The sequence below is a fragment of the Brachyistius frenatus genome, unplaced genomic scaffold, assembly GCF_029030835.1.
Source record: "Brachyistius frenatus isolate BFR_SWC_R1_liver_20210118 unplaced genomic scaffold, ASM2903083v1 Contig_25, whole genome shotgun sequence".
In the NCBI taxonomy this organism is placed as follows: Eukaryota; Metazoa; Chordata; class Actinopteri; family Embiotocidae; genus Brachyistius; species Brachyistius frenatus.
The window spans coordinates 806,670-821,601 of NW_027210624.1; the positions used below are offsets into that span (position 1 = coordinate 806,670).

At 41.2% G+C, this 14,932-nt stretch overlaps 1 protein-coding gene across 6 annotated transcripts in view; it reads right to left on the reverse strand.

The window, feature by feature from the left end:
- The window catches only part of ntng1a (netrin g1a), a 116,287-nt gene that overhangs the window by 56,726 nt on the left and 44,629 nt on the right, over positions 1–14,932 (reverse strand). For all 6 annotated transcript variants that reach the window (XM_069697959.1, XM_069697963.1, XM_069697961.1 and 3 more), the window contains exon 3: positions 1,724–2,367. In XM_069697959.1, the coding sequence (XP_069554060.1) occupies positions 1,724–2,367 (644 nt within the window). The remainder of the gene's footprint in view (positions 1–1,723; positions 2,368–14,932) is intronic.

The window sequence follows — 14,932 nt, forward strand, 5'->3', positions numbered from 1 at the left end:
GCTTATGTCTCGTATACGACGCATGGAGAAAGGGGCTAAGCAGTGATTCTCTATGGGAGGGAGGGGGGTGGGGGGCGTGAAGCCTCTCTGTGTAGAGTGTATCTCATTATTTGCTGAACTGTGTGTTACCTTTGGTAAACAGTGGGGAACATTTCTCAGGCGAGCGTCACTCTAAAAGCAGCAGGCTGGTAAACGACGGCGGCCCGATGGTGCCGCAGAGCCATTGCTCAAGTCTGCCGCCCCAAAGGGATGTATGAGTTCGGTCATGATTAGTCAAATAGAATAAATAGTCTGCGCTTACGACAGCCCTCTTCATTTCAGCGTGTGTTGAATGGATGCCCCGTCCAACTCTTTTGTGTTAGTAAATTCCCTCCAGTTATTTTTGCTGAATGACCTTCTCAATCACAAGAAAAGTCAAAAAATTATATTTCGTAGCGTGGCATTTATTATCATAGCCCCTTGTGCTCAAGGGTACCTGCCCATTTACTGTGCACTGGAGCGATGTGTAGTATGGTTGTACTCTCTTTTAATGGCATATTAAGAAAATCAACAAATTAGAAAGTCATTAAATTGCTTGAAGGCAGTTGACAAGAATGTAAATAATGTCAGGGCAGCACATTATTTACCTCATGTTAACCCTCACACTGTAAACTTTGATTGAGTTTTCCACCCAACTACAGCAAGTGGTGTTTGCTGCGGCTGAACAGGACACTACTGATGTTTCTATTTGTAGTCATCTTCCTGAGTCTATCTTCAGGCTGAGGCACAGTGACACAGCCGCTGTTGCGAGCCGCAGTCTGGCAGCCTGACTTCAACACTTCAACACTTCTAACCGTTCCCCTCGAATTGTTGTGACGTTCCGCTACTCTGCGTTTCTGCGCAACGAGCCTCTCATGTGTGAAGAGCAAAACAAGAGTAATTAAATCTTCATTCCTTCACCCCCACAACCACATTCACATCTGTTAAATTGAAAAACCACACAGTGTAAAACAGATCTACTTAAGTCTATGCCCCAGTGACTCTTGTAGTAGTAGCGTCGAGAAGCCGGGGAAGCTTTTGTCGGTCTTTCTGCTAACAGTATAATGGCGTCTTGTTTGCATGTTATATGACCCTCTGTGGATCCTGTGAATCAAACACTAATTGCAACATGCGGCGACCTGACGGCTCAAATGCTACATCGAATGTTTTCCGCAGGCTAATAGATGGCTGCATGAATCTGGCGTCCAAAATAAAGTGCTTCAGCAAACCGTAAGCTGCTCGGTTAATTAAGACGTGCTGACAACTGGTGAACTCTGCACTTCGTTATGGATCTACTGCCTAATTGAAAAGAATAGTTAACGGTAAACACTTTTTTTTCCCTCGCTGCCGGGTAGCTGTACTGGAGTTGCAATAAAACCATAGAAAATCCACTGAGGTGTCTTTACATTATCAATCGTAACAGCATCCCTTCAGAGAATTTGTCCATGCATGGTTGGACGAACCTGTCAGTACACCCTTGGCTAAAGGTTTTTGTTGGGCCCCTATTAACCCCACTTTAGTTGACTAATTGCAAATTTACATGTGAAATCGAACCAACTAAATCATTGAAGTCATGACAATCACTTGAGCTGGACTTTTTAAGTTCCTACCAGTCTGGAGTCCTTTGGTATTTGCCCACTTTTCCTAGTTGGTAATCCAGCCATGAATATATCAAACAGCATGTGTGGAGATGGGTTTGTCTTACCTGCCCTGAACTTTGATGTCAGAAATGGCATAGAAGTATCTGGATAGGTTGTTCTCGTCCACCATCGTAGCTCCTGTAGCAGGCCGGAGCAGGCGGACTCTCAGATCGGTGATGGTAAAGAAGTCCCTCAGGTTCTTGGTTGTGTCCAGTTGTCCGTAGAGTGACGCCATGTTGTGGAGCCGGGGCCCGGCAAACAGCGCAAACCGGTCCTTGATCTCAAAGCGCACAGTTTTGTCATACTTCCACACATAGCCTCGTGAGTAGTCCTCAGTGCAGATGATGTCCAGCAGGGTGTGCTGAGTCAGGTCCTGCACCGTCTTGGGCTCCATGGTGAAGGCGTCCAGGCAGTCCGTGGCGTAGAACTGGTAGGGCTGCCAGGTTCGCCCGTAATCTAGCGACTTTTCGAGCACCATTTGTTCGGGCCGGCCAGACTCGAAGGTGAGGACGATGTCGTCAGTCAGCTCAATGGTCTTGTTCCAAGAAAGCGTGATGTTGACCAAGAGGGCCTTTGGGTACTTCTTCCAGGACGTGGACTGCCAGAAGGTTGTGGGGTTACGGCCCTCGATGTCAAACATGAGCTCTGGAGGGTGGGCGAGCTCCTCAGTGCTGGCGTCACATTCATTATTACACATGTAAGGGTTCTCCTGCACAGAGTAGAGGAAACAGAGAACAGAAAAAGAGAACGCAATAGAAATGTGTTAGTGGTAGCAAGAAATAAATTAAACAAATCAGGTCATGTTCAGAGTTGGTTATTAACCGTTTCTATTCAGGAGGTCCGGGACTTTGTCTGGTAGTAAAATGCAAGCCATTTGTTATGCCATTGTTATGGCTAAAACGGATGTAGCATTTTGTGTTTCATTTCTGTTGCATCAAATTTGATAGAATTGAATTTGGGAATTTTAAGGTTTTCAGTCTCACGTTGGCCATGTAATGGGACACATAGACTTATTGAATTTAAAAGTTCTTACAAGTGCTTCTTATTTGTGGAGCCCAAGGCTTTTCATTTTGGCCTTACAATTGTGGAGCTGTTACTGACTGAATTTGGGGATATTTGTTCAGCTGCAAATTTAAAAAAAAAAAAAAAAAACGTGCCTTCATCTTAAGAGAACCATGTAAGCATGCATTCATACAGTGTCTTATTTGCCATTCGGAGATATTTGATTTCTGATTCCTCGAGCTTGGCATTACTCGAAAGCTGAATCTCAGTGATGCTGTCACGTGCTTATACAAGCTTTGTAGAGTGCATTTATAAATTAATATTTGAAGACATGTAGGCTTTATGTTGCACATTTATTTTTTAAGAGTCTGTCAACACCTCTGTTAAGGCTTGACATTACAGCTCCTTCCCCTCTCTCTATTGCATTGTCACACCGTGGAACTACAAATATCATGAAGAGTCATTCACAGTCCTGAAATTAAGATGTCTAACTTCTCCTGCTCATTCTTGTTGGAATTACAAGAAGAGTTTGCATTCGTTGAACGCAAATTAATTTGTAAAATCAGTCAATAGAAAAGAGCAGCAAGTCTCTTTTCAGTCTCTTTTGGTCTTCAAATATGTGCAAATACCTCGTGATGCTTTCCAACTTGTTTCATTAGCAGTATATTCACTCTTTATAGCATGCACTTAAATGTTTTGTAGGATTTGATCATTTTTATCAACTTCATTCAGAGAAATAGATGTAATGACTGACTTTCACTCTCTGTTTTCAGAGTTTATTCACAAGGTTTAAATTCATCAAGGCCCAAACTTGAAAGAGGTCTTTCCAAAAGCATTTGTCCGATTTACCACAAATCATTGCCAGGCAATGTTCTCTCTCCTTGTTCCCTGGGGGCTCGATCTAGCTGTCAGGGGGAGGAGGCACTCCTCCACCAGGACCTTTCAAGTGCTACAAGCTCCAATTTATCAGGACAAGATAATCCACTACTTGATTAGGTGGGAGATGTCACCCTGTGTGTATGTGTGGAAGTGAGTGTGGCGATGTAGTGAGGAAATAGGGAGAGGAGCAGGCCTCTGATGTAAGACGGTCTAATGAAGCGGTGAGGCATAGCTCGAGGAAGTTAGAGGGAGAAACTGCTCCATTCGGCTAATAAGCTTTGCAAGTTTTTCCCTCGTCCTCCAAGGCAAGGTGACAATGAAGCAGGGTTCTGTCAGGCCTTCTGACTGTTGGAGGGCCCCATTAATATCCTGTCTGGACCATCCCCTGCAGGCCTCCCCCCAGCAACGGACAGAGGCTGCTGGGAGGAAACGGAGGAGGATGAAGGCGGGCTGGCAGTGGAAAATTCCACTCGGCTTTAGTGTACCATCTCATGGTGGGAGGTTAGGTGTGCCATTAACTGCAGCATCTGGTGCGCCGGGTATCCACAGACAGATGTGCAATAATTTATAGGCGACAGTTATACGTGCTTAGGAGGTGTGAGCAGTCTCTAAAAGACACACTTGGCATGCAGGAATGGTTGACTGTGTCTATGTGACTTGTTGGGAAGGTGCATTCATCGAGGGAGACCTAAAGCTGTTATTGAGTAATAGTGGAGGGTTCTGCTTGGAACAAATGTACAAATACAGGAGGAGAGAGAAAAACAGACTATTTATTACACAGTAAATTATACTGCATTCATACGAGACCACGGTGACTGAACTATTTTTAGTTAAGTGCGTTTTGTATTTTGTAAGTACTTCCTCTCTAAAGTTCCTAACCCGTTTAAATTACAGTATATTTTGATTCACTCATTGCTGTGAAATTAGGTTTAGAATTATGCAGTATTGTACTGTATTCTTACACTGAGCAATGATCTCCCACCATATATATGCAGACTTTTCTTTTGAACTTAAAATGTGTTATAATAATGCAAAAGTCATTATGGGATCATTACTAGAGATCTGTGAATATGTGGGAACCAATATAAAATGCTGCAGCATGTCAAGCTGGAGTTGATTCCAGCAACTGTACTGAGTGTCGAGGAGGTTAAACAATTTATACAATTTTATAATATACTCATTGGCTCCTGCTCTTCAAAGTAGCAAGTAATTATATGTGTAAGATAAATGTAATGTACAGTACGATGTACAGTAGCTGTAAAGCACCTGGTTACATTCTACCAGAGCTTATACACAGGAAATGCCTTCATGCTGCCATCAGCCTATACTACACCAGTGTGAGTTTGATACATACTGTTTAGCCTGAAGTAGGACTGGGCAATATATCAATATAACATTGATATGGTGATATGAGACGAGATATTGTCTTAAGAGTTTTGATATCATAATATTATGGTATGTCGTAACTGGAGTCTTTTCCAGATTTTTAAAGGCAGCATCACGGTAAAATGATGTCATTTTTCTGAACTCACCAGACTGTTCCAGTCATTACATCCAATTTACTGAGGATTATATACAACATCTACTCGTGGAAATAATGTGTGAGAGAATCAAAAGTCTTCCTTTCAATATTGTTGCAATATCGATATCGAGGTATTTGGTAAAAATAAATAAATTATAATATTGATTTTTGTTCATATCACCCAGGCCTAAACAGTTCTTAAAGTGTCTTTATGAGAGCAATTGTATGATCTCTAAAGGTAAACGCTTTGTTCACCTGTGTTTAAATAAGGCAGAATCAGTGTCAGCTACTTCTACAACACCCACAGACAGACAGACACACACACACACACACACACACAGAAACTGTCGTCCTCACCAGCACATCTCTGTAATCAGACAAAGACGTATCCCTATCGATCCGTGTGGCCAGCCAGCTGAAAACCTGCTGCATGTAGCACAGCGCTGTCCAGTGGTCCAGCGACCCCCCCGAACACACAGGTTAAAAACCTTTCATTACTGTCTCTCCCCGCATCTCGCTTAGCGACAAAATACTGCCTTTATGAAGATCAATAACCTCACCGGTCTGCCGGAGAAGAGCGGGGCGATAAAACGCTGAGTGTACGGCCTCATAAAAAATCAATAGCAGAATTCTGTATTTTACTGTCGGGCAGCGCTCAGGACCCCGCCAGCAAATTAATGTTTTAGCGCACATTAAAAACAATTGACAGCGCCCGACATGACAACAGTGACATTTGTGCAATTACAAAAGATGTTTCTATTAATCTCAGTGTGACGATAAACAGCCAGGATGGGGGGGCAGCCATCGCAGATTACCAAACCAGCGCTCAGGTTGCTGGAGCGGACAGGTCATGCCAAATTGGTGCTAATAGAGATGCCGTCGATCCGCCCCAAAACACACCGGCTTAATCCGATTATTAGCATTGTGATGCAGTGAGATAGAACTGTGTGTGTGTATGTGTGTGTGTGTGTGTGTGTGTGTGTGTGTGTGTGTGTGTGTGTGTGTGTGTGTGTGTGTGTGTGTGTGTGTGTGTGTGTGTGTGTGTGTGTGTGTGTGTGTGTGTGTGTGTGTGTGTGTGTGTGTGTGTGTGTGTGTGTGTGCTCATACACCAACAAGTATGTTGTTGTGGGTGGATTTCACAAATCATCAGCTCTAAATTCTTTTGGCGTCGTCCCCATTATTGTGAAACAGTTTAGGCTAATCCAACGGATCGACTCAAATAGAAATCAGCAGCACTGCAAACTAGTGGATAATGAATTAGACTAAATTCACTGAGCTGCACTCCACAGACCAGCGCTATTTGTAGTGTTCAGGTCATGAACAAACTATTATCCATATTGGATAATCCTGTCCACCCTCTCCACCACCTGCTGCAGGGACAGCGGAGCACTTTCTCCAAAAGACTCCTCCAGCTCCGCTGTCACAAGGACAGATACAGGAGATCATTCCTGCCCACCGCAATAAGACTGTACAATAACTCACCTTTGGCCAAATCAATCTCACAACTATAACACTGTTGCTTGTTTGTTTTAATCTTTGCACTATTGTTTAGTTAGTTTAATTTAATATTATTCTATTTCATCGTATATACTGTGCATTTTTACTCTGTTATTTTTAGTGCCTTACCTGGATCTATAAATGCTGCTGTAGCAAAGAAATGTCCCCTTGCGGGATTAATAAAGTAACGATCTATCCATGAGGAACTGTTTTCTCTTTGAGACTTGTTAGAACAATTTGTCTGATGCTCTCAGAGAGGTAACACTTTATATGACTGATCTGAAGTAATTCAACTTTTAAAAAAAGGCACTATTATGGCCACGTATTTCAGATATTACAACTTTTATTGTGCTTCCGTACCTGCAAACATTTTGAGTCATGTTCAGGTATTTAAACAAAAACAAAAAAATCTCTTGAAATCAAGAAAGAAAAGGCGCTTAAACTTTTGTCCTCTAAGAAATTATTCTTCCTTTTTATGCAAATTCCTAATTTCTATGATTTATTGCTTGACTTGAATATGTGAATAAATACTGTACATTTTGTGGAAAACATACCAAGCTGCATCATCACCTATTCATGTGCATTTTCTGATTGTGGCCCTACGTACAAGTTGTCAAGAAAAGAGGTGTTTCATCTTACGTTTAAAAAAATGATTTGAAAAGATTCTCTGAGAAGTAGGAATTTTTCTCATTGGTTATTGTACCTGCACCAACAGTCAGATAGAGAGGCTGCACCAGGGATGGTGAGTAGTGTTCATATACAAAAGAAGAGAGGAGCAGATAAGTTACTGAGGTTTTGACCGTGTCTCATTTTAAAATAAGATATGACCATGGCGGCTGACAGCCTTGGCCCGGCCACGCAGTAAGCTCTAATGGAAGATGGGACTTGCGGGAATATAAATTTACTAACTGCAGACAAGCCATCTAGATAGATGGGCTCACACCAATCAAACCGATTCGCTTGTGTGACAGATGTCTTGGACTTGAAAACCAGAGAGCAAATTGAATCCACACTCTGTCGTTTCCTATTTCTACCTTACAATTTTTGTTTTGCTCCCTGCTCTTTGTTTCTTGTTCCAACACGTTCCCCTTCAAAAGTGTGCAAACATGAAAGAAAGCAATTCATTTTAAAATGTGATTTGACGTTGTTTTTGACTTGAAAACCGCTGTTCCAGGTCCATTTTCAAATCGTGCCACTGCTCACAAAAACGGGTGTAAATCAGGTGCTGTTAATGTCACGTAACATGAAATACTTATTCATGAAGATTACAGCTTTATAGCTATAAATATACTCTACTACTAACGGTACAACAGACTACTGTGTATATGGTGCATCAAATACAGTTTTCATTTGCACAAAAATTAAAAAAATTAAAAAATGTCTGTATCCATCTCAGACTTAAAGAAGAAGAATTTTCCAAACAGTCATGTCAGCACCAACATGTTAAATGATAAATGACACTTCGGGTGTAAAAATGATGGACTAAATAATAAAACTGTTGTAGATATTTGCTTATATATAAAATAAGACTTGCCATTAGGTGCGACCCCAATACCATATTAGACACAATATGTGCACTATTGACCCTGCGGTGGGTGTCAATCATTTTAGCTTCAAGCGTTGGCTACTGGTTAGTGAAAAGTAAAAAAAAAAAAAAAAAAAAGACAGATGGAGGAGTTTATCACTAAAACACTCAGGAACTCCTGCTTGCTTCCTCGCCACACACTCCAGCCTCCACAGATTTAGTAAAAATAATTAGACAGTTTGAGAGATACTATTTGAAAATAATTCCACCTTCCTCCTTTGTTGTCTGTGAAGATCCGATTGACAGTATTGTTGTAACAAACATGCTGCATTTACAGTCTATGTCTGTGCATTATCATAACAGTGGGGCAATCAAAAACAACATTGTCATGAGATAATGTACTCAAATATCTCATGACACTATGATCTTGTTGGCTAATAAGGCTACCATTTTTCAATCCATCCGTTCATTCTTCTTCTGTACATCCTGTCCAAGGTCGCGTGGAAATGGTGACCATCACTAGACAAGGTGCAGCATTCATCAGCTGTCTTTACAGGGTTAACAATAACATACCATCATTTCAGCACTGCTCTAACGATAAACCTGAAGAGTAAACCACCACATGCAGCATATTCAAACATTCAAATGTTTTACATGAAGTTCTATGTTGAACTCCTATCACAGCTCTGCACCATGTCTGTGAACATTTCTTTGCCTCAACGCTGCAGAATTTACCTCACCTTCTCCCCAGAAATCTCTTTTCACACATCTATCCCTTCCTTTCCCACATCTCGACCTCTCTTTACTCTGCAAGGGGTGTGTGTGTGTGTATAGGTGAGTGTATATGTGTGTAAGTCGGGGGTGTGGTAGGGGTAGGAGGGAGGGAGAGGGGGGGGGGGGTTAAAGCTATCCTTGCTGCATTAATGAGACCTTGTGTTCCACAATAGATTTCTTCACCCCGACCCAGGGGCTTGATTGAAGCAGTGCTCTCTCAATTTCAAAACCTATCTCTCTCTCTCTCTCTCTCTGTCTCTGTCTCTCCCCAGCCAACACCTTTACTGGACCCCCCCACCCCCACCCCCACCCCCTCCCGCCCCCGTTCCTTTCTCCCATGGTGATGGGTGGTGCAGACAGAAAGAGGAGCTTAACCTGGACGTGAAATGAATATTGGATGCCAGGGTGACAGATTACAGCGGTAATAGACACCCTAGCCAAATCCTCACAAGGATTACAATCATATTTTCAAATGGCTCAGGGTCGGCCGGAGGTCGTCCAGCCTGGACCGTGGTCAACAAGGCAAAAGGGGAACGGGGCTGATACCACACACTCACACACCAGGGTCTCTTGTTTAATGTGGAATTTTGATTTGCTTCAAACAAATTTGATCATAAATGGGCTGAAGAATAATAAATATATCTAAAATGTTCATCCTTAGTAGTGGTTGAATGACACATGATCCTCAGATTGTTAAAAAAAAAAAAAAAAAAAAAAACTGTTTGGGCAACATGCTTATTTGTTGTCTTGCTGAGACTTCTATAAGCAGATCACTAGCACTTTTATGTCTGTATGCTGAATAGGCAGCTGGAGCCAGCAGTCGTTATCTTAGCTTAGCATAAAGACTGAAAACAGGGACTCTGCCAAACTGTCAAAATCTAAATGCATGTGAGTAAATACTGTGCAGGTATGCAGTATACAACGTTAATTATGTTGGAAGTAAGACTTTAACCCACAAAGTTAGTCTCAGCATGACATTTGTTGCACCACACTTGGAAAAAGAGTCCTGTTGCTCCACCAAAAATCAGCATCCTGAAGTGTGCTGGAAACCAACAGTTCAAAGGGTCCGGCAGATGAAATATGCTTTTATTGTTGCACCATTGGGGGAAATCCAATAGTGAGCTAAGGCAGTGAGCCGCACCATTCACCCGCCTTAAGCACCACAGTGTGGGCTGTCCAGTCAACTGCTGGGAGGTTATGAGCTGAGACGACGTGTGAATGTCCTTGTGTTGCGTTAGCCGCCATCGCTGGCAGCGATTTAGAAGATTCACGACCCTAAAAACAATAGGCCTTCAGCACGCAGCCTCTGCACGTTCAGAGGATATAAAAACAATTTTATATTCCATTATCTTTTATACAGCAATGCAGGGCCCACTGGGTGCCACTACGATATGGTTCGGAGGACAGGACGATATCCCCCTGCTTAAGAGATGGTGTATCTGTGAGAGCGAGGTAAGTACACTCATCAAGAGCAACAGCTAACAGTTTTTTAACACCGATGGTTAACTTGACAGGTTAATGGTTACAGTATTTTCACCCATTTAACTTGACGTTAGGGGAACTTATTCATGCAATACGCAGTGTACAGTTCATTGAATTCCTACTTTGTAGGTATATGTTTTTCATTTGAGGAAAATTTGAATTTACTATCTAAATGCAAACCGAATGAAAAGGTGAATGATGTCTAGAAGAATAAAAATAAATCAATCAACCAAATACAGTCGTCAGATGAACTGATGCCCCTTTCTTGTTCTAAATGCAACCCTGTATTATGGCAAAGCGTGAATTCGACACGCCCATCCCCTAAAGCAAAACGTGAAATAGTGATGCTTGGAAACATCTAGTCGTGACAGTTAAACATTTTCCTGGACAAAAATGAAACCTACTGAATGCCATGTGATTTACAGGAAAACTAAACTATTAGCCAAAACTCGGTTTGAGTTCGGGAAAAAGAATATGGCTGAGGTTTGGGAACAAAACACAACTCAAGAACAACGTTGTGACCTCATGGATTCAAACCTCCTCGTCCTGCGTGGAAGTCTGGCATTAATGCCACCACGTCAGCCATCCTATCTCCAAATACTGCGGAAACATGATCCCTCGTCACGTGACATTTACGTGCGCAAGTTTCACGCTCACAAAAGGTGTGACCTTCACACCGAGACAGCCCTCAGCGTGGCTATCTCACATTTTGCTGTCGTGGTAGGGCATGTCTATTTCACGCTTTGCTGTGATAATGAGTTGCTAAATGAGTTACACTGTGTGTCATTTGACATCAATAATTATTTTCAACTAAAATTACTGCCCGGCGGTTGTACGCCTCCGCTAACCACTCAAGTTGTAGTGTACATGTAGTTCATGTACGGGCATGTTTGTCCCACATTTATAGAATTTACCTCAAGGCATTCCTGATATATCACAATCATAGTGGGAAATGGATGTGAAGTCATAGGGACTTTGACCTTTGACCACCAAAATCAACTCAGTTCATCCTCGGTATCAACTGAATGTTTTTTTGCCAAGTTTGAAGAAAAAAAAAATATATCAGCTCACGTACTACCGAAATTTCGTGCAGTTGTTACAGCTGACTCAATATGTGGATTTGTCTTTACGTAAACATAATTTCAATTTATTAAAATATGTAGTAAAACATCTGATATTTCCACCCTCTGGTAATTGCAAGGGTAACCCCCGCAAGGGTAGCCTGCTAAGTGCTTCTACTTGGGAGTCACTAATTTAGACAGTAGTGTCTTAATGTAGCTGACAGTAATGAAATACATGTGAGGAATATCTAAAGAGGACCCAGCTGTGTGCTAAACTGCCAAAAGAAAAAAAAAAGTATGCAGCAATTCAAATCAAAGCCTAATCGCTTTTTTAAAAATCTCCAAAAGACAAATGGAGCATTATTAAGTATTACTTTTTAACTTTTCTGTTTGAGTGCTGAGTGGAAGTGGTCAAAGATGTAATGGATTATGCATTATGCTTGTTACATAAAACTGTGACTCACACAGTAAAGAGTTGAACTGCTCCATGTATACAGTAGGTTTGCTTTGAAGTTTGAAACACAAAATAGATTTTAGTCGACCGCCTCGCTGCCTGCACCGAATCAGGAATGGATCACTGTTATTTTCCGCCGTTTCCAAGACAAGTGTCATTCATCTTTCATTAAGATGACATTTCTACGGTGAGCGAATACACCAGGGAATGATCGATCTGCTGGCTTCTGCAGTGCAACATCTCTCAATCAAACTGTCCTGCCAGATAAAACGAAGACTTTGGAATTTCTCACTGTACGTTAAAACCTGAGTACAGGACTTTCCCATAGACATGCTCACCCCTTATCTTTTAGCAGAGATCCCTCAGGGGTTGACATTATGAAGGTGAGGGCTACATCAAACGCTCCCCCCCACCGCCATTCCTTTCTCTCCCACCATCTCTCAATCCGCTGCTATTTTTTAATGGTATAATAGCGCTACATATCCTACATAGAAGCTCTCCGGAGAGACATGGATCACTGTCACCTTGACCAAGCTAAGAGCCTAACCCCACTGCAGGAAGCCGCCCTGGCTGCTTCCCCATGGATACAAACCCCAACCTGCCTGCAACAATAAGCCTACCCTACAAATTAGTGCAAGATCATTTGCTGTCATTTGATGCCAGAGGGGGAAAAAAGTGGAAAACACAGAGGAATAGTTGAGCTATAACAAAAGGTATGGACATCAATTATCAGCAAAGCAAGGCAGGAGACCTGCATTTTTGATTCAGCGTACTGTAAATGTCAAATGTTGCAACAAAATCGTGTGCTGCAGTAAATTATGGGATTAGATTTGTCTCATAATTCATAAATGCACAGAGAAAGATTCACCAATGTGTTTCTGATGCAACACATATTTTCTGTTTCAAATATACATAACTGAAATCTACAAATACGTGTATTTTAAAGTATTTGTAAGTTTCATAAAACATTTTTGGATGTTGCTACATTTATTTAGAAACTAAAAAGAAACTTGCTTTTACCAAAAGTGCTTCGTAAATGCAAGTTCAACTGTTTGTATATAAATGTAAAAACATGGAAAAATTATTTTATGCAAATTGCAAATACTTTTAAATACATGTATTTGTGGATTTCAGTTACGTATATTTGAAACAAGACATATTTGTGTGTTCATCTGAAACACATTTATGAATTATGACACTGATCTGACGCCATGGTAAATAACTGTGCAGCACATGATTCATAAAGGCAAATGTGAAAAATGTTAGAATCATAGGATATGCCAAGATCGTTGTGAGTCACTCTACATATAGTAAGATGAAACAATCCTTTCATCCTAAACGTGGAATGTATTCAGGATTCAAGAAAGAAACTGAATATATTTTGGTTAAACACACTTGAAACCAGCAGGTTAAATATACACACCGACCTCAGTTGCCTCTTGTAAGCAAAGCAGCCAATTCAATTAACTAGCTTGCTGAGACAGGAAATACAACCTTCATTGAAGCTCTGATCTTCCTACACTGCTGCTGCTGCTGCTGCGGCGTTGCTGCTCACTCCCTGGTTGAGGTGTGTTGCGTGGGCTGCAGCATTTAACGCGCCTGCTTTGTTTGCTTTTTCTGGTTGCTAAATTTTAAACACTTCTCAGACCAGTGCTCCCCTGCTGTGGTGTTAAATATGCCCTCAGAGAGGACTTGAAGGTAGAGAAGCTGGTGGGGGGGGACATCAGTGTTTCCTGGTATATTTAATCACTGTGTAACTGTGTTATATTCTCCGCCAAACCACAGACTGTGGGAGGTACCCCCTTTAAGTTATTGGTTGACTTCACGCTTTCAGAAAACTTGAGGGAAGCATGACAAGTTCTTGTTTTCCTTTGAGGGAAGAGTTTGCCTCTGCTGCTTTGTGTTGCCCACAATTGCTTGTTCACTCTATGACTGCTCTGCTCTCATCTTTATTCTGCTTTGTTTACCTGCATACTCTTTTTTTCTCTACTGCTTTTAGTTATTTGTGCTTTTAATCGTTGGATTGGTTAGTATTTTAATTCTGTTTGACTTTTATCTTTATTTGCATGTTATTACAGGGCAGTATTCAGTATGTTTCTATTCATTTATTTATTCATATCATTTTATAACAAATACCAACTTAACTGGTGTCGTTAGCACAAAACCACTTTACACTTGTTGTGACCTTTGTCTCATTTGCATGCATTCACCTTCAGTCTGTCCGTACATCCCATCGTGCTATTTACTGCAGTGCTTAATGCTTTTCCATTGGAATCAGGACATTTGCCTAACGACTCTACTTTTTGCAATCAGCTGCAGTTTAACAGTAGTTATTCCTCTTCGATGTTATTATTTATATTTTATTGAAGATATTTTTTTTGTTTTTAGGATTGAACTTAAATGCGTTTGAATTTGAGACATTAGGTATTTTCATAACTTTTGTTTTAGGGACCTGTCATTTTAAACGCTTTCTGACTCCAAATATCTGAAACAGCTCATAACTCTTCCCTACCTCTAATTGCTGGTGTGAGCCCTCTTGTCTGGAGGCTGACAAATTAAGTGCATTTAATGAGTGTATGCTATGGGTGGTTTTCTGAACGTGTCATTGTTGACAAATTTGACCTGCAACACAAGCTCAACGAGCCCCCTTCCCTGCTTGGTCACACAACCATTCGCAATAAGATGCAGTAGAAAGGAAATGAAAAGAGCACTAAAATAGAAGATTTACACCTTTACATGTTTTATGACTTTGGGTATAAGTAAAGGGGACGAATGACTGTTGGCCTTTTTGTCATGCCAACAGTCATTGTCCTTTTTATCCTTTTATCCTTTATTTTCCAAAACTACTGAATTAAATAACAACATTTTGTACGGACGTCCGTGGTCCCGACAAGATGTACCCCCTTAAATATAGAAACAGAATGATGACTTCGGCGTTATTGATTAATGTGCTTCATGCTAATTTGTTAACACGTTAGCTGCTTGAGTCTTGTTTACACATTTACACACGTGTTTTACAGCATGTTGGAGCTTTAGGTTACCTACAGAGGTTTTGTGCTGAGATGCCTGATGAGGAAA